The sequence below is a fragment of the Danio rerio genome, chromosome 3 (assembly GCF_049306965.1).
Source record: "Danio rerio strain Tuebingen ecotype United States chromosome 3, GRCz12tu, whole genome shotgun sequence".
NCBI classification, from domain to species: domain Eukaryota; kingdom Metazoa; phylum Chordata; class Actinopteri; order Cypriniformes; family Danionidae; genus Danio; species Danio rerio.
The window spans coordinates 24,172,495-24,192,072 of NC_133178.1; the positions used below are offsets into that span (position 1 = coordinate 24,172,495).

The window sequence follows — 19,578 nt, forward strand, 5'->3', positions numbered from 1 at the left end:
GAAGGGAATTTCACTTTAGTGACTTAATCACTATTCTCAGAAGAGTTCATCTCATGAACACCACTAATCTTCCGCAGTTTGTTGTAACAAGTATTCTTAGAAGCAATACAGTGTAATGTTGCTATACAAGCTTAGCTTCACATAAACTGCCACTACATGATCATCATTTGTAGGCCATGGTTTAAAAGGTTGTTGGCGATAAAGATCACTGGCATTAACTATCTTACAAATCTAATAGTGCTTATAGTTATAACTTCCTTTAACCAATTTGGCCAGAAGGGCTGTGACAACACCAGTCGACCTGTATTTCACCCTCAGCAGGAAGCAGGGGGTTCAGCGAAGTGTACAAGTATGCAATTATCCAGCCACATTGAAATAACCTTTCATTTTAGCCGAGAGCTGCAGGAGTGCTTTAGTGAACGGGTCTTCAGAGGTTCAAGGGCTTTTCAACATGACCGTCACTTTGTCATTGGCTCATTGTTCTTCAGATAATGTCAGTGACCCAACTGCTCTCTCTCTCCCTCTCTCTCTCTCTCTCTCTCTCTCTATATATATATATATATATATATATATATATATTAGCTTTAATGTTTTGTGAATATAACACGTCTGCAAAAAAGGAAGCATTTTTGAGAGATGCCTGAAATAATTCAAAACAGATGTAAGTTTAGTGTTTTATGATTACTGGTTTTAATGTAAACCACAGTAAATTTTCTGACTGTTATTAGCATTTTATATATATATATATATATATATATATATATATATATATATATATATATATATATATATATATCATTAAAACCATGACTGATTATTACAATTTTGAAAACTCAGAGTAAATCCTGAAACATTGTTGTTAGCTAATCAGAAAAGGCTGGAATGCAAATGCATGTTTGTATAGACATTAAATAAATATATATATGTATATTTGGCCTATTTTTATTAAGTGGATAGGAAAGTATTTCAGATGGGAAGCAAAGTGGGAGAGAGAGGGGAAATGGCCTTGAGCCAGGATTCGAATTCGGGATGCCATGAAGTGCTACTGCACCATATGTCAGCACGCTAACCACTAGGCTACTGCGCCAACAATAAATATATTTACACAACAGTTCTGTCTGGTTATTGAATCTGATTGGCTGATAGCCGTGTGATATTCTGCAAATAACAGCACTCTCACCGCCTCTTGCCCCTTCACTCTTGTTTATTACTCCGCCCACATACAGTGACAAGCAGAGGATGCTACAGTTTGACAAATATTGCTGCTGTTGGACAACACAATGTACTTTTGAGGCTAAACTGTGCAGTTTATTTATGAGACTAGTACCTATTTTAAATTATTTATCATTTCAGGGCATTAGATTCAGCCACCATCAGCCTGAGCAGACCAAAGAAAGTCGATCTCTCTCTTTTGTATTTTGTAGTGCTGTATTTATACCACAGAAACTGGTAGTGTTTGCCTTGATCTGGCTTTTTTAGGGGTAATTATTGTAAAATCTAATTGCATAAAAGAAATACAGGGAGATATCTCTGCAGACTGATGGCATTTAGTCGTTCAGCCTTATAATCTTTATATGTCAGCAAGATCACCTGTTTTGTCATCACATTAGACATTATGCTAGAGAATCATTCAAACACTAACTCCAAAGTGACGTTTGTGAAGTAGCAATGGTTTCAGCTGTTCTAACGTCAGCTGCAGATGTGAATGAATGGTGAAAGAAAGTAGTTTCTCTTACAGATGGGTTTGAGACTCTCTGTGTTTGATTAACTTTATTTATTCACACGATTATGTCATCAAACTGTTGTATAAATGTAATATCACACTTGTAGCACTGCAATGTGGCTGCACATCATCATCAGTGAAGGAACGCATTCGGCCTGCCACATTGCACTGCTACTCGTGTGATATTGCTCATGCTGCACAATATATGATTTCAGCATCGAAATCGCAATGTGCACAATCGCAATAGTCACATTACATAGTTATGCAATATTGAGTCTGAATTATATTTGAGAATTTGTATCTTGTTTCTAGTCTAAAAATCTAAATGTTGAAGCTAGAACATATTAGATTATTTTACTGAACCCATTGGCAGATTATTTTACTTGTTTCAAGTTTGATGTAATTTTGAATTATTACTTCTGAAAGTAAAAACAACATATTTTACTTGATTTAAGCATTTTTAATTATCTTGATAAGAAATAAGACTTTTATTGCATTGTGAATATTCAATTTCTGTATCTAAATACTACTAGACTTCCAGAAAAAAAGTTAAATTGAACTATTCAAATTATCTGGTGAAACTGTATTCATATCGCAATATATATCGCAGAAAAATAAAATATGGCAATATCAGATTTTTCCAATATTGTGCAGCCCTAACGTATATTGTTAAAGTATGCAATAGGAATCGCAATAGGATATTTTCTAATTGCGCAACCCTTTTAACTTGTAGAAACAGCTTCATGTAGTTTTGTGAAAAACAAGGTAAACCTGGATCAATTTGAGGTATTTGATGAGCAGGTGAAACAAAAGAGTAAGAAAATGAAAATCAAACATAAAAAACAATCTACATTATAATACAAACATAAATAAACAAATTCTCTTGTATTTTCACTAATGTATTTTGACATTTTAGGTAATTTTTTCCCCATGATAATACTAAAAACAGTGACCATTTTGGTCACTATAATCATGATACAATTTTTGATAAGTTACATCATAGCTCTATGTAGGTTCATAAGATTATTTGCATAATTTCAAGTATACGCTCTACTACCCTCAAACACTCTAGTTGTATCTGAGACTGAAAGGAGAAATATTGGAAAGATGCTGTTTTCTGCTGAGCTCACAAGTGCACAGTGCTAAATACAGGTGCAAATAAGTCTGAAATGATCTCTGAAAAAACATCAGATCGGAGCGCATTTGTTGTGTATGCTCATGTGGTCGAACACATTCAAACAGCCACAAAAGTCTAGATCTTAATCTTTTATTTTTAAGGATAGATTGTTTGCAACATACAACTGTCTTTTTTAATTGACCCAGATTTTTTAAATACTCTTTTTGACCCTGGGTGGATGTAAAATGACTGTAGCAGACCTCCAAAACAAAATTAGAAACCTTTAAAAAACAAACAAACTTTTTTTCTGCTTTAAACAAGATGCATCTGGATGAATGAATCTGCTTTACTGAAACATCGCTACAAACTAAGCTGTTCATCCAAAATCAGCTTTATCCCTTTCTTTACTGACCCCCAAAATAAGATATATATATATATATATATATATATTTTTTTTTTATTATCGTTCTTTTATATTTGTTGATAAGCTGCCTTTAACTGCAGCATTGTTCATCATACTGCACATGCGTAATATTGACAAGGAGACAGTGATTTCATACAGTGATTTGCATGTATGTATCACTTTCTCCAGCTCTTTTTACGTAGACTGTCATGGAGTGAAAAACCACAGTGCATGAGTGAACTGTCCAAACAAATCAAGCCGCATCAGTTTCAGATCTTTATGCAAACTCGTTTGACTGATTACAACAATGGTGACATATTCATGAGCCGATACTTCAGAAAACACTGACAGCATGAATTCTGAAATATGAAGTATTTCAGGTATCAGACAAGAATGTAAAGTATTTTATTAAAAGGATTTATGATTTAGAAGCACAAGGGCAAAATATCTATTAAAGGCTGGGTCATTCATAAAGGATGTTAAGTACACTGTATAAAAAATCTGTTATTATGCATGTTTTTTTCTGGCAGCTGGGGTGCTGGAAAAACCCCTGAAACATAACAGCCATTAAATTACAGAAATTTACCATAAAACAGGAGCTAAATTACAGAAATTTACTGTAAATTAACAGACGTTAAATGATAGAAATTTACCATAAAAGAACAGATGTTAAATTATAGAAATTTATTAGAAATATCAATTTAATGGAATTTCTGTAATTTAACGGCCATTATTTTACGGTAAATTTCTGTAATTTAACGGCTGTTATTTTATGGTTAATTTCTGTAATTTAACGGACATTATTTTACGGTAAATTTCTGTAATTTAACGGCTGTTATTTTATGGTTAATTTATGTAATTTAACGGCCATTATTTTACGGTAAATTTCTGTAATTTAACGGATGTTATTTTCCGTTTTCTTTTTGGAATCCCAGCTGCAATTTTTAATTCCTAGTGTTAAATGAAGGGGATCTTACATATTTTTAAAAGGCTATCTGGAATACTTAATTACGATTGGTCAATCACAACATTTTAAAGTAACTTAATCCTAGTTAACAACCACTAAATCTCACACAGACAAAATCATACTCTTGCCTTGAGAATCACTGAGTATGTACTGTGCTCAGCATAATTGAGTACACCCCATTGTGAAATTAATGTTTTAATCCATTTCTCAGTATTTTGGTGCATGTAAACAAAACAGATTTATTAAACAGATATATTAAAATAATATTTTAGTCACCGAACATATTTGGAAATTGAAAGATAATACAATTAAATTCAAGCAAAATATTGAAAAAAATAAATAAAATTTATAACCTACAAAATTGTAACAATTTATTACCTTTTTTCCTTCTCTTGATTTTTCCTTTTTTTTTTAAAATTTGTATTTAATATTTTTCTCCAACATATACATTTGGGTGTACTTGTTTTTGGACCGTTATCATACGTTTTTTGTTAAATAAGCTCCAGATTTGGCTTCAGTACTGACTAATCTAATATATATATATATTCACAAATATAATATTGTATAGCTTCTTATTAAAACATATGAATTTAAAAGATAGATTTATGCTGAGCATTGAACTAGTCAATTCCAGAACAAGACAGAAACAATTAGAGATTCCAGATCAAATATTTCAGTTTACATTTTAAGAATGCTTTTGAATTTTCCTTTCTAATTGTGCTTATTAATGTTTCTGTGTTCAGGTCAGAGCTCTGTTAGATTTATACTGAAATCATTAGTATAATTAATAAACTGATTTATTACAAACTTATGTGACAAATTTTTTTTTGGTAAAGATATTATACATATATTTAACTTGGTGTCTTGTTAATTTGCTAAGGCCAAGGATTGAAAAAAAGCAGCAACATGCTAGTCAAGTAGTTTATTAGGATATTTTCTTGCTATGGAGCATTTTAAGCTAATGATTTCAAGCTTGCCTTGAGTAGGCTTTACTTGATTCACAACAAGAACATAACGTAACAGCGTCTACTAACCATTAAGATTGGTCCTGGTTCAGTCTTGTAAACTATTCCTCGTAGTCTGGATCCACTTTTGCTTGTTTTGTTTTGTTGTATCTAGTTAAGAAAGTAGTGCGTCAAGGCTCCGCCCTCTTCTGGAAAGCAGCAACTAATTTGTATTTAAAGGAACAAACACTGAAATGATGTTGTTCACATCCAAATAGGGACAGGTTTGAAGTTAAACCATCTGTGGAGTATTTTGAGCTGAACCTTCTCAGACAAATTCAGAGATTATTACATTAAAAACATTCACCACATGATGAAATCTATAAGAATGCAGAAAAAACAACACTATTATCAGCGAGCAATTGTAGATGAGATATTGATTTTGAATCAAGTCCATATTGAGTGGGTTGCATTTAGACACAATATTGTCAACCAACAAAAACAGGCCAAAACACAGCTTGAGCAGAAGCTGTCACAGGCTTTTCAGAGTAACTTCATCAATCAGTTAAGCCAATTTATTTTTCATAGACAGCCAGTGGCTTCGTTTCAAACTGAATTGTTTTAAATGAATCATTTGAATGATTGACTCAGTAAATCACTCAAAGAGTCAAATGAGGAATCTATTCAAGCGCGCGCGCGCACGCACACGCACGCACACGCACGCACACGCACACACACGCACACACACGCACACACACGCACACACACGCACACACACGCACACACACACACACACACACACACACACACACACACACACACACACACACACACACACACACACACACACACACACACACACACACACACACACACACACACACACACACACACACACACACACACACACACACACACACACACACACACACACACACACACACACACATACAGTCTCCCTCTGAAAAAAAAAAACTCTAAGGCACGCCACAACACTGCATGTTGACTGCATGTCACACCCATTTGCACATCTATTGATCTCTGCTAATGAGCTGATGATCTGAATCAGGTGTGTTTGAGAGACCTGGTATATGTGCAGAGCTGGTGCTCCTCCAGGAACGTGGTTGAGAAACACTGCCCTAAGACATAGGTGCTAAATTCAGTTCCTGGAGGGCCGCAGCTCTGCACAGTTTAGTTTTAACCTTAATTAAACACACCTGATTGAAATAAAATCGAGTCCTTCAGGCTTGTTTGAAACCTACAGGTAAGTGTGTTGGAGCAGGGTTTGAACTAAACTGTGCGAGAATCCTGGAGGGTCGGTTTCCTGTTAAGTTTAGCTCCAACTTGCTGCAACACACCTGCCAAGAAGTTTCTAGTAAGAGCTTGATTAGCTGAATCAGGTGTGTTTGATTAGGATTGGAGCTAATCTCTCCAGGACACCAGACCTCTAGGACCGAGTGTGGACACCCCTGCCTTAGGGCAATTAGCAGTGCATGTAAGGTTTAGCTTCAGTGTTTCTCAACCACGTTCCTGGAGCACCAACATGTTTCAACCAAATACACCTGATTCAAATTATCAGCTCAATAGCAGAGAGTGATGGGTGTGACAGACAAAGAAGACATTCAAAACATGCAGTGTTGGTGGTCCTCCAGGAACGTGGTTGAGAAACACTGTGCTACATCATGGAAGCAACAAGTCCCATCCTAAAAATACCTATTGCAATTTATTATTATTTGACCACTTATGATGGCAATCAATTAATCAGATAAATTTAAACGATGATTGTTTATTTTGTTTTCACAAGTTATTTTTTTCAAAATGTAAAATATCAATGACAGTTTAACTATTGTCTGCCTTCCAAGCAAATGAGGATCAAGCCACAAAGAATTCTCTAATTCATGTAAATTACACACATGACATTTTTACTGTGACTTACTGTGTCCAACATAATTCAGGCAAATTTAAGATCTATAGAAAAAAACTTTTAATTACTACTAATAATATAATAATATTATATATATATATATATATAAATATATATATATATATATATATATATATATATATATATATATATATATATATATATATATAGTTCATGTTCATGAAAGTGTGAAAAACTCAATTGCACAATAAAAATCATCCGACACAAGAGCAATGCTTTCTTTTTTTTATCATTTTTTTTATTTATTCAAAAGAAACAAGAAAAAAGGCAAAAGAAAAAAAAGGTTAAGAAAAAGGTGAGACATTTAAATAGGAGCGAGTGTGTGCAGGTGTGTTCAGGAGGACGAGGAGGAGCACATGATTCAGGGTCTGACTCAAGCCCAATGCTCAGGCTAAAGCAACAAGCCAGAGACACTGTCACACCAGAGAAAAAGGCACTAATCCAGAGAGAACGAAAAACACCACAGGGCAGGACATTACACAAATACACAAAACCATACGACACTGAAAAGACAAAAGAGAAACTAAAAAAACAAAACAAATAAAAAACAAAAACAACGCATCACATTAGTCAATGTGACAACTCATATTTTATATATATATATATATATATATATATATATATATATATATATATATATATATATATATATATATATATATATATATATATATATATTCCTAAAATGAAAACTCTCTGGTTTCTTACTTCTTACTGGCTTAACCAGCATCTGCCAGTTTTTCGACACCAAATCTTGCGACTTTAAGTTGTTTAGTTACAAATGCAGTACGTGAACAACTTTGACACCGTCTTTGAAATCATGTGGTTCAGCTCTGCAAACTGGCGTCCCTCATGATGAGCGATGTTGGCTACATTCACATCCCAACACAAATAAAATGTGGCTGCAATAAATACATTGGCTTAAAATGGTGACTTTTTCACATCAGGTCACCTCCTGCACCTTCAGCATCACTGAGGATTCGCTGCTCACCTACTGGATCTAAAACAAAGAAGGATGTCAAAGAGAATACGATGTGTTAAATACTACGGCGTTAAACGTCTGAGATGCTTAAAAAAAACATCAGCAATTCTCAGAGCTACTCCGTTTCATTCGCCCTCCCCAAAAAATTAACATAATTTACATTTGGAGAAAAAAAATATGCTGGAAGGTAAAACAGACAGACAGACACATACAAATATATAATATATATATTCTTAAAAAAATGGATTCTCTTTATAGGTGTTTTTTTTCTTCCTCCACAGCCCAGATGTACAATGCGTTTGCAAATTATTTTTTTAACCTCTTACATTTTTTTTTTATTGTTTTTTTCTTCCTTTTTAAAAACAGCTTCAGGATTTACTGTCATAAAGAGATCTAAACATGCAGCCAAATAAACAAAACCAAAAGAAATCAAACAAACGTAAAAATCTAACCGCAGACTAGAAAAGAAGCCAAAAGCAGCAGGATGAATCTACCGATAGAATCATTGTTTAATTTATGCGTGGATTTACTATGCTAAAATTCAGCCTTCCGCTCTATAAACAGCTCAGTCTGGACTGCAAGCGTTCATGAAAAACATCACGATTCTCAGGAATAATAGTTTTCGCCCGGGCACCACGGCAGAGCTGGAAAACATCCAGCTTCTTCGCTCTTGTTTTCTTCTTCTCCTCCATTTCCGTTGGTCTGTGCTGCTTTGGATTTCACAGGACTTTAGGGTGTTGACATGTAGGGTCGTCTGATTGTATGTGAATGTGAGGGGCCGTTAATTACACTTGATTCACTAAATGGCTTGCTTGTTTACATGTTCCGGTTGACGGGCGTGACATAGTTGCGAGGGAACATGCCCGTCTGGCCATGGCAGGCACCCTTCCACCAGTTGGGGTCCGAGTTGTCCAGGACCTGAATGAAGTCTCCGCGTCTGAAGCCCAGCTCGCCGTCCTCCTGAGGGTCGAAGTCAAACAGCGCCTGCACGTACGTCGGATGCTGCGAATACACAAGAGTCACATGTGTGTGAGTATGTGCAGGGGTTTCCAAACTTTTCAGCCCGTGATTAAGAATGAACCGATACCACTTTTTTAACAAACCGACACAAGTGCGAGTGATTTAATTTGTGTGCTCGCGATACCAAGTACCGATTCCGATACTTCTTAGATTTAGTTTCAATGAAAGTGCAATTCATTTGAAAGGTTTTATTTTTTTGCCTGTAGCAGGGGTGAACACACACAAAAAAACTTTAACAGAAAGCTATTCCAAGCCAAAAATATAAACACATTGATGATAACCTTGCAAATCAGTAGACCTTATCGATTACTGATTAAGCATGGACATTTAAAGGATATCCTTGCACTGACACGTGTCCATGACTTCACACACAACATAATTAAGTGTGTGCAGTTACCCTACCTTACCTTATGGAGTTAATCATTTGACATTGCATATTGGGGTTGCGTAAAACCCTGTCATGCGTGGTTCTTTATTATATTCGTGAGCCCTACTGTTAATCCGCGGGTCAGGTAATCAAAAAGTAGGCTACATGACTTAACGACATAACTGTGGGTTGGTCGCGGGTGGATAAGAATAATATCAGAATGTTTTTGAGGTTTCTAGTCCTTCCGACTGAGTTTGTTCTTCTGAGGTAATCTGGGAATACTTTCAGGGCTACACAGGGCATAGAAACATTCCTCCCTGTTCAGTCATGGCCTTTCTTTTTAATGTACATGAGTGCCATAAAGGTGTCAAAGTTGAACATTGTGCTGTAAAATCTGTTTGCTGCATCTAACAATATTGCTGTGTCATTAATCTAGGATAACAATCACAGGGGTCACAATCCAATGGAAAAAAAGAATTGAAAGGCTGATGACTTTTTATTTGCATGTTGTTTTTTATGTAACTTTTAAATACTATTTTTATCTTATGTGGGTTATGGATAAAATATGCTAATTCTAATAGTTTAATAACATATGTGAGATTTTTGGAAATCACCAAGCGACTTCCCCCAGAACCACTGACATAGTAGATGTTTTTGATGAACTGTTTTTGATGAACACAAAACGTTTATATTAATTTACATTTGAACTTATTTTATAGCTTATTTCATTATTTTAAATAGCGTAAAAAGGTTTTGAAGTGTACAGCAACTAACTGTTGTTTTATGAAAACAAACAAATAAAAACAAATAACAAGTCACAAATTCATAACTGAAGACGTTCATTCATTCTCTTTTCGGCTTAGTCCCTTTATTAATCAGGGGTCACCACAGCGGAATGAATCGCCAACTTAAAAAGGGTATGTTTTACACAGTGGATGCCCTTCCAGCTGCAACCCATCACAGGGTGCTGCAACACCCACACACTTTGTAACTGCAGTAAAATGGATGCAGAATAAAATAAAATAACAAATATAATATTTATCATTTCAACTACTTGACAAAAAAGTATTTCTGATTTGCAATAAGGAAAAAAAGCATTAAAACTAAAACAAAGTAGAAAAGTATTTATTTTAAATAATGAAAACAGAAAAATAAAAAATCATATCAAACCATATTAATAAAGAAAAAAGATCCAAAATGTGCATAAAAATATGTGAATGGAAACATAACTAGTGTTGACAGAATTTTGGATGAACGTTTTCTTTAACTCACTATTATAAATTCTGATACTGCTGAATATAAACACACAGTTATGGAATATCTTTATTAGCTCAAGTTGATATATCAAAAATGATTAAAACGACTGCAAAGCATTTCGAAGAAAAAAAAAAACTTCATCTTTAAAATCACTCCACTGGTTCTTCCACTGAAGACTATTTCCTTTTCTGCTAATGTCCCTCCGGCTAAATATCCTGCTTCCGTCACATTACAGAAATTAAATAGATTGCTAACAGCCATTCATTTGGACCGTATAAAAGAGGAAAGGTCAAAGGCAGCGCACAAACCTGAGGCACCTGCTCGATGTCTCGGAGAAAGATCTGCTGGTTTCTGGAAACAGAAGTGGTGCGGTGATAATCCACCAGCTCATTCAGAGAGTTAAACTTCACCACCCAGAGGAAGTACTTTCCAGCACCGTCACGAAGCACTTTGAAGTGCTGAACATCATTACCAAACCTGCAACAAACAAACAGCACACCCAAAAGATTCATATCAACAGGATTTCTGCAAGTTTCACTGAAAGTTTTTTTAAAGAGATAGTTCACCCAAAAATTTTAATTCAGTGATCATTTACTCACCTATCTTTGTTCTGATGAACACAAAACGAGATAATGTGAGAAATGTTGGAAAGCTGTAACCATTGACTTGGATGCCAATATTTTGGATGCCAATGGTTACCAGTTTCCATTATTCTTTAAAATATCTTCTTTTGTGTAAATCCAAAATCAAACAAAAAGTGCTTCTACGGTAATAAAATGTGTCGCTGCTCTTTAGATAAAAAAAAAATCATAAAAGTAAAAAACAAAAATCATAAGTCCAAGGCTCTCAAAGTCACAAAGCCTTTATTAGCAATAATTGTTAATAAAAATTATTATTAAATATTTAAATGTTTTCACTTTCTTAATTTTCTTGGACGTATAATTTTGTTATTTATCTTCTTGTTATTTAACTCAAAGGTTTGAAACTGCTGGTGGGTGGCTAAATAATGACAGAATTTTCATTTTAGGATGCACTATCCCTTTAAGACCTTGATGAAACCACTATGAATGAAATTTAAGACGTACATTAATGTTGGTCTCATTTCTAGTCATAATATAGCTAATTCTGCTTATATTTAGACTATAAAAGGTAAGGAAGAGACATTCCAAAGCACAGTTTTGATTCAGTGATTATCAGCGGAAGCTTTATATTTACAAAATAAGTCAATCCAAGACCAAAATACTACATTGAGTTTTTTTAAGGTAGCTAGCCATGAGATTTAGATCACATATTTTACTACAGTTGACTTTACTGACAAAATGTGTATGAAAATCCCCAATCCCACAGCCATTTTAAACAAATTTAAACAACTGATTCCATGAATTTCTTGCTATCACCCTTGTGTCATGTCTTTTTACAGGGTATGTGGAGGAATCCTAAAGGTAATTTCAATACCATTTTAAGACTTTTTAAAGACCTTCTCAGAATATTTCAGTATCAGTATCAAACCTTTAACTTAATAAACAGTGGTTAATAAACAGTTGTAGTTAAATTAATCAATGGAGCACAACCGTGCAACAGAACTCTTGAAAGATTTAATTCCGTGGTTGTTTTTAGCGACAGGCTTCAACCACTATTTAAACTGGTCTTTCTTTAACCAGTGGTACGCAAACTAACATTTTCCCATTTTGCTGTCTGTTTCGCTCTATGGTTTCGCTACATGTGGTGAGCGTCACATCACCTTCCCGTGTTTGTTGCAAATTACGTAACATCACCCGGATAGCGTGGCCAGACGCACCCCATCCCAAACCAATCGAGTGGATTGAGCATGCTGTTGTTAATATTAGGAGGAAAATAAATATATTTATGCTTTTTTGGAGGCAAACTTTTTGAAATGCGCTTGAACAAAATTTAAGACATTGTAAAAATGGGATTAAGATTTTTAATACCTTCTAAAGGCCTTAATTCTCTCATAATTGAACACTGTAAGAGCTCGCGGACACCCTGATTCATCTGTGAAAGGCCCAAACAAGCCTAGCCAGCGGAAAAACACATTTGGCACGATTTTGTTTTGTCAGTATTGTGTCCTCTTGTTTTACATTTATAGTATTTAAAGGAAAGAAAACATTAAATAGTTTTTTTTCTACAGAAAACTGTGATACGTTTTACTTTTTAAGATTCTTTGATGAAAAGAATCTTTAAAACACAACATTTATTTCAAATGAAATATTATTTTAACATTACAAATGTCTTTACTTTTACTCTTAAACAATTTAATGAATAAAAGTAAATAATTTTTAATAGTACATTTGAATAATCAATGCTGAAAACATTTCTTTCTCCATCATAGTTTGTGGAAACTGATGCATTTACGTTTTTAGCATTCCTTCATGGAAGAAAGTTCAAAATAACAGGATTCATTTGAATATATATAATAATAATAATTATGAAATGAATTCAATTTAATGAGCTGCAAATCATCATATTAGGGTGGTTTCTGAAGGATTGTGTCACACTGAAGACTGGAGTATTGACAAAAAAACAATGAATTCAATTACAATCAGTAGAAAAACATTTTAAACTGTAACATTTCCTAACTTTAGAGTTTATTTCTGATTAAACAAATGTAGACTTGACTAGCAAAACAGGCTTCTAAAGGCACAGTTACCCAAAAAGAAAAATGACCTCATCATTTACTCTCCGTCATGTGGTTTTATGAGTTTTTTTTTCTGTTGAGCCCAAAAAAAGATATTTTGAAGAATGTTGGTTACTTGAACCCTTCAACTTTTCATAATAGGGGAAAATAGAATTAAGAAAGCCAATGAATCCCTGAAACCAACATTTTTTAAAATATCTTCTTTAGTATGCAACAGAAAAATGATCTTGAACTGGTTATGAACATGTAAAGAGTGAGTGAATGGGTGAACTATCCCTTTAGGATCCTTTAAATATTGTACAGATCTCAAACAGCTGATAGGTAGAGTATTGTCAGGTTGTTCTGGAAATGAGGAGAGGTGGATTTGTTTTTTACTCACTTGACAGACAGTGAGAAGTCTCCAGGCGCACTCTCGCTCTCTCTGATGAGAAAAGCTCCGTCATGCCTCTGTTTGTTCAGGATCTCCTCCGCTCGGGCTCTGGGGATTCTCCCGAAAAACCACCTGACAAAACAACACACACAAACATCGGTTAGATCAGAGCAGAGAATCATGATTTCAGAAAAACTGAGCAGCGATGCAGAGGACAGAGATCAGATGATTTTCACTGTTTTACACGCAATTGCGGATGAACAGAAAGAAGATCATTTGCAAATATTCAGCGCTGAGAGAAACAGCTTAGGAAAATTAGATGGCAGTTTTGCGTTTGATAGAAAGCCAAGAGAGCAATTAACACTGGCAGAAGATCAACAGCGAATCGAGAAACAAAGATGAGCTGCAGAGAAAAATCCGCTCAGAAAAACCCCAATAACGTTTGACGACCAGCACACAAATGTTTCATTTCTGCATGTATCTGAAGCGCTGAACAAAAGCCATGCAGATGTGATTTAAATGAGTGAAAGATTTTATACATATATATATATATATATATATATATATATATATATATATATATATATATATATATATATATATATATATATATGTCAGTGGTTCCCACAGGTTTGAAATATATTTGCGGTGGTAATCGTATTGAAACACACCATTTACCCATGGCACATAAATGGTCAACTACATGCGACAAACCAAAACAATAATGTGTTTTAACTATTTTTTTATTTATTATAACACTGTTATACAACTTTTCTTTTCAGCGGATAAAAGTTATTAAAAAAAGGCTCTTCAAATAAAAGAAATCTGTTATCTCTCTTACTTTTATGCTATTTAGGAGCCATGTGCACCCACTGACAGGTAAAGGCTGCGCTCTTGCTCTCTCTAAAGTTGCTATACTGGCATGATACTTTGTACAGTATAGGCCAGGGGTCGGCAACCCGCGGCTCTAGAGCCGCATGCGGCTCTTTAGCGCTGCCCCAGTGGCTCCCTGGAGCTTTTTCAAAAAATGTTTGAAAACGGAAAAAGATGGGGGAGGTAAATATATTTTTGTTTTAATATGGTTTCTATAGGAGGACAAACAATCTTAACGTTTTCCAATGCTGTAAAAGTGTGTAGAATGTTTATTTTCAACATTTCTGTCAACGAAGATTTGCGTCATAGCCTGCGACACACGGAATAGGCAGGTGGCTGTTGTAAACTATCCGGCGTCTGTGTGATGCGCCATGGAGCGTAAGCTGTCTTTGCCAAAGATGTACAGCGGGGCACGCTCTCTTTTTCCCTCCCTGAGAAAATTCAAAGATGCCCATCCCGATCACTCACTCAACAGTGATTATTTACAAGGTGCGATCGTTGATATGCAAACTGCATTTGGGAGCAGATTTTGCGAGTGGCGAAAGGAAAAAACGAGACTGTCTTTCCTTGTCACACACCCCTGGAGATTGACCCTTCCTTGTTGAGCACATTCCCAGTAAGGGGCACGTTATGCACGTTCATTTTGATGTTGTTTTTTGGAATCCTCAAAATAAAAAACATCAAAAATCTGATTTCTTTACTGCATTTCTTTAATTTCATCAAAGCAAAACATGATGCATTAATATTGTAATGAAGTTAAACTTGAACATTAAACATAATTTATTGATATTGTAATGAAGTTAAACTTTAACATTAAACATAATTCATTAATATTGTAATGAAGTTAAACTCGAACATTAAACATAATGCATTAATATTGCAATTAAGGTAAACTTGAGACGGCATCGTACAACAGAGTAGTCACGTGATGCGTCATTCTCTACAGGATGCACTGCAGGGGAAAAAAAAAAATTTAATCATGAAGGCTCAGTATGTATTTGTAGCCAACTAAATCATTTTATAGTAGGCTATTATAGCTAATATAAATACATACAGCATGTGTTGCCTTCATTATAAGGCTTATATAAGGCTTTTATTTTTTTGCGGCTCCAGACATATTTGTTTTTGTTTTTTTTGGTCCAGTATGGCTCTTTCAACATTTTGGGTTGCCGACCCCTGGTATAGGCAAAGCATTTAAGAGATGTATAAAGTATGTAATATATTAACATCATTAAATTAATAAAATATACAGCAAATGAGAAACAAATAACAAAGAAAATGAATAAAGAAAGATATTATTGCTCAAAATGAATAATAATTACTAGAATAAAAGTAGATAATTTAAATGAGGCAAATTGGTTGATTAGCCATTTCTAATGGTGTACAAATACTTTGCAGCCAGTATATTTTGTGCGCATTAACTTTTCAGCTGCGAGAAAAAAGCAACTTTACAAAGCTAAAGTAAAACTTAAATCCTGGAATTTGAGGAATTTCAAAAACTACAGCTGGATGCTTTTTGGCAGGTCTCTGTGGGTCCTGCAGAGCACGTGACTGTGGGAATGTTGACAGTTTTCACACACACAGAACCAGCAGTAGCAAACGTGCAGAGAAGATTTTCCACTGGTTAATTGAACGCAAATGTTTGGCTTTCCTGGACGTACCCAAAAAAAAAAAGTGTAAAAGGATGATGATTGTATTTTTCATGCGTCACCACCAAATATACTTGGGCGACCGTTACTATACCTGGGCGGCCGGTGTATACAGTTGAAGTCAAAATGATTAGCCCTCCTTTGAATTTTGTTTTCTTTTTTTAAATATTTCCAAAATAATGATTAACAGAGCAAGAGATTTTTCACAGTATGTCTGATATTTTTCTTCTGGAGAAAGGCTTACTTGTATTATTTCAGCTAGAAAAAAATAAAATTTAAATAATAAAAAAAAACATTTTAAGGTCTAAATTATGTAGCTCCCTTAGCAATATTTTTTGAGTGTCCATCACCTTGTACTACATTCCACGTATGTTTGGTGGTGTTTTGTGTTTGTTTGTTTCCTGTTTTGCTTTCCCGTAGTGTATTCTTTTCTGCCCAGGTGTGCGACCATTGGCCGAGAGGGCCGTCAATCATCGTTATGACACCACTCGGCGCACCAATCAGGAGCTGGTCCACAGAGTTTAAAAAGTAGGAGCACCTGATACAGCACTAAACTCCTCACTTGTCACGACCAGCCTGTTCATTTGATTTCATATTAATTTTGTTGTTGTTTAGGTTGTGGCTCGTTGACGTGCTTTATTTTTTAGATAAGTTTTTGTAGCTCAATTTACCCAATTATTAGAGTCAAACAATCTTTATAAGAACTGCATTATAAGATAAGCTTTTGTTTTGCTAAATGCTAACAGTGTGTACTTTACGAGAACTTTCTTTTAGTGTTAGTTAGTTTATGGAGGAGTTGTCACACCTGTAATTATGTTAGTTAAGTAGTTTAGTTAAGTATCTTATACGCTGAAGATTATGGTTTTGTTTCTACATTTTTCTTTGGTTAGATAGTTTAATGGGTTGGGGTTTAGTTAGATTGTTTTGTTATATTAATTTCTTTGTTTTGCCAACACTCTTGTTTGATTCAGTCATTTAAATTACGTTCCTATATTTATTGTTTAATATCGTTGCTAAATAAATTGTTATTTTTATTTCACATATCCATTTGTTGGATTTTCTTTTATTTATACCTAGCACCATAGAAACTCATTTACTGTTACGTCTCATCCTATAGAACAACTTAAACACGTAACACCTTAACTTGCCTAAATAACCTAGTTACGCCTTTAAATGTCAGCACTATTATGTACTGTCATCATGGCAAATATAAAAAAAATCAGTTATTAGAAAGTAATTATTAGAGTTAGAGAGTTACAAGTTTTATAATAGGAAATAAAATGTAACAGAGGGGATGTTAATACTTCTGACTTCAACTGTATATTAGAAAATAAAACTTAAGCTGGTCTTTTATTTACAAGCCAGTTTATAAAATCATCCAACAATGCATGTCCTTTCTGTAGGAATACAGTGTGAAACATCACTGAGATTGTGTGTGTGTGTGTGTGTGTGTGTGTGTGTGTGTGTGTGTGTGTGTGTGTGTGTGTGTGTGTGTGTGTGTGTGTGCGCGTTGTAACGCAGGCAGGGTGACATGAACTGGGTTAAGCAAACTTGACAAACCCAAGGCCTTCATTTACTGGAAAGACAGCAGATAAATCCAAAGTTCAGTTACTGAATAAATGATATCTCATCATCACTGGCTTTATAGACCTTACACTCAGTAGAAGCCATCAATAAACTGAAGTATATTAACAATTTTAATAATAATAATATACCGTTATTTGGTCAACTTTATTTTAAATGAGATTTAAAATCAAAATAATTACTAGTGATTTACAGCTTTTTCATTTTGAGGTGTTTCATAATGAGGTGTCATAATCAATAATGATTAATACTTGATAAACCAAAAAGGTCACAGATTTAAATCCCTCCAAAACAAAAGTAAAAAAAAAAAACTCAAAAATGTAAAACCCAAATTGAAACAAAACAAATATAACCGAGATACAGAAATGGTTGCATAGGCCAGCTTATGTTTTTTTTTTTTAAATGAGGTTCAATTCCGTGATTCATAAAAGTCTTGATAAAGAAAAAAACAATGAGTGTGCATTAAAAATATTAATAAATATTAAAGATTATCAAAGAATAAAATATAAAACAATCATATTATTAATAATAATAATAATAATAATAACAATAAAAAATTATAACATTAATAATTGTAAAAAGAAGAGATTAAAAAAATTCCAGATCTGCTTACGTTTCATTAATGCACTGTAAAAAAAAAAAATTGCTGTGTTCCACACGACCTCTTTATGTCATCCCAACACAAATCAATTGGTTTTTATCATTTTAAGTAATTTGAACATAAAACATTTAAGCTTTCCCCCTCAAAAAAAAAAAAAAACAAACAAAAAAAACTACTTTAGAATTGTGATGTTTCAGCTCATTTTGAGTAAGTAGATCAGGCAGCAAAAATATATTTGAGGGTGTTTTTTTGATACCATAATTGCGATCACTCCATTTGTATTTGCATTGCATTTAATAAATGAAGCAAGTAGGTAAATTAATAACACCATTTAATATAAAAAATAAAAAGCATGTATGGTAAATAAAAAAAAATAAAAAACATTTTGGGGGAAGATTGTACACCACACTTCATTTTTTCTCTCTTAGAGGCACAGAAAAATAAATAAATAAACACATTACATCATTCAAAAAAAATACATGTTTCGCTCTCCCTGATGGCTTGTTATGTAAGGCTAGTGTGGCTCTGCTTGATCTCTCCTGTCCATCTTGTGGACGACTCAAGCCACAGACACAAACACACACAGCATGTGACCTGAAGTTTCAGTAAAGCACTTGAGGGCAAATTCCACCTCAGTACATCCTCCTTATGCCATCTCTCTCTCTCTCTCTGCACTTACACACACGTTGATGGACATTTACATTCCCTGTCCAGATAAGAAACATCCGCCTCCCTTTCCCATAAACCTGGTCAATCTACTGTTACTCGCATATCAAACAAAGCAAAACGTTTTGCAAAATTGTTTTCCTGTAATGCAAATGATCAATATTTAGTTATCTGTTAAAGACAGCGAAGCAATTAGTGTTATTTAAAAGTACTATTTTGTTAATCACATGTAATTAAAAGTTTTGAAAGTGGCATTGGAATGACGTATAAAAATGACGTATGAAAGTGAGGGCACTTCATAGTGTTTATTTCAGCTCGTTTTTTGGTTACAATCATAAAGAACATCTGCGGTACTGTTATGTCAAACTGATATCACAGATAATTTGTGTGACTAAAGACATCAACATAATGTAGCGCATTAATAAATTCTGGCTGACTTTTTCACTGCTTTATG

General features: G+C 34.2%; 1 protein-coding gene across 6 annotated transcripts in view; it reads right to left on the bottom strand.

Moving 5' to 3' along the window:
- Positions 1-8,044: 8,044 nt before the first annotated feature.
- Positions 8,045-19,578, bottom strand: part of grb2b (growth factor receptor-bound protein 2b) — a 55,802-nt gene continuing 44,268 nt past the window's right edge. For 5 of the 6 annotated variants that reach the window (XM_005171575.6, XM_009299360.5, XM_005171574.6 and 2 more), the window contains 3 exons: positions 13,761-13,883; positions 11,034-11,202; positions 8,045-9,083 (listed from right to left, as the gene is read on the bottom strand). In XM_005171575.6, coding sequence (XP_005171632.1) covers positions 8,898-9,083; positions 11,034-11,202; positions 13,761-13,883 — 478 coding nt within the window. In that variant the 3' untranslated portion in view covers positions 8,045-8,897. 6 annotated transcript variants of the gene reach the window in all.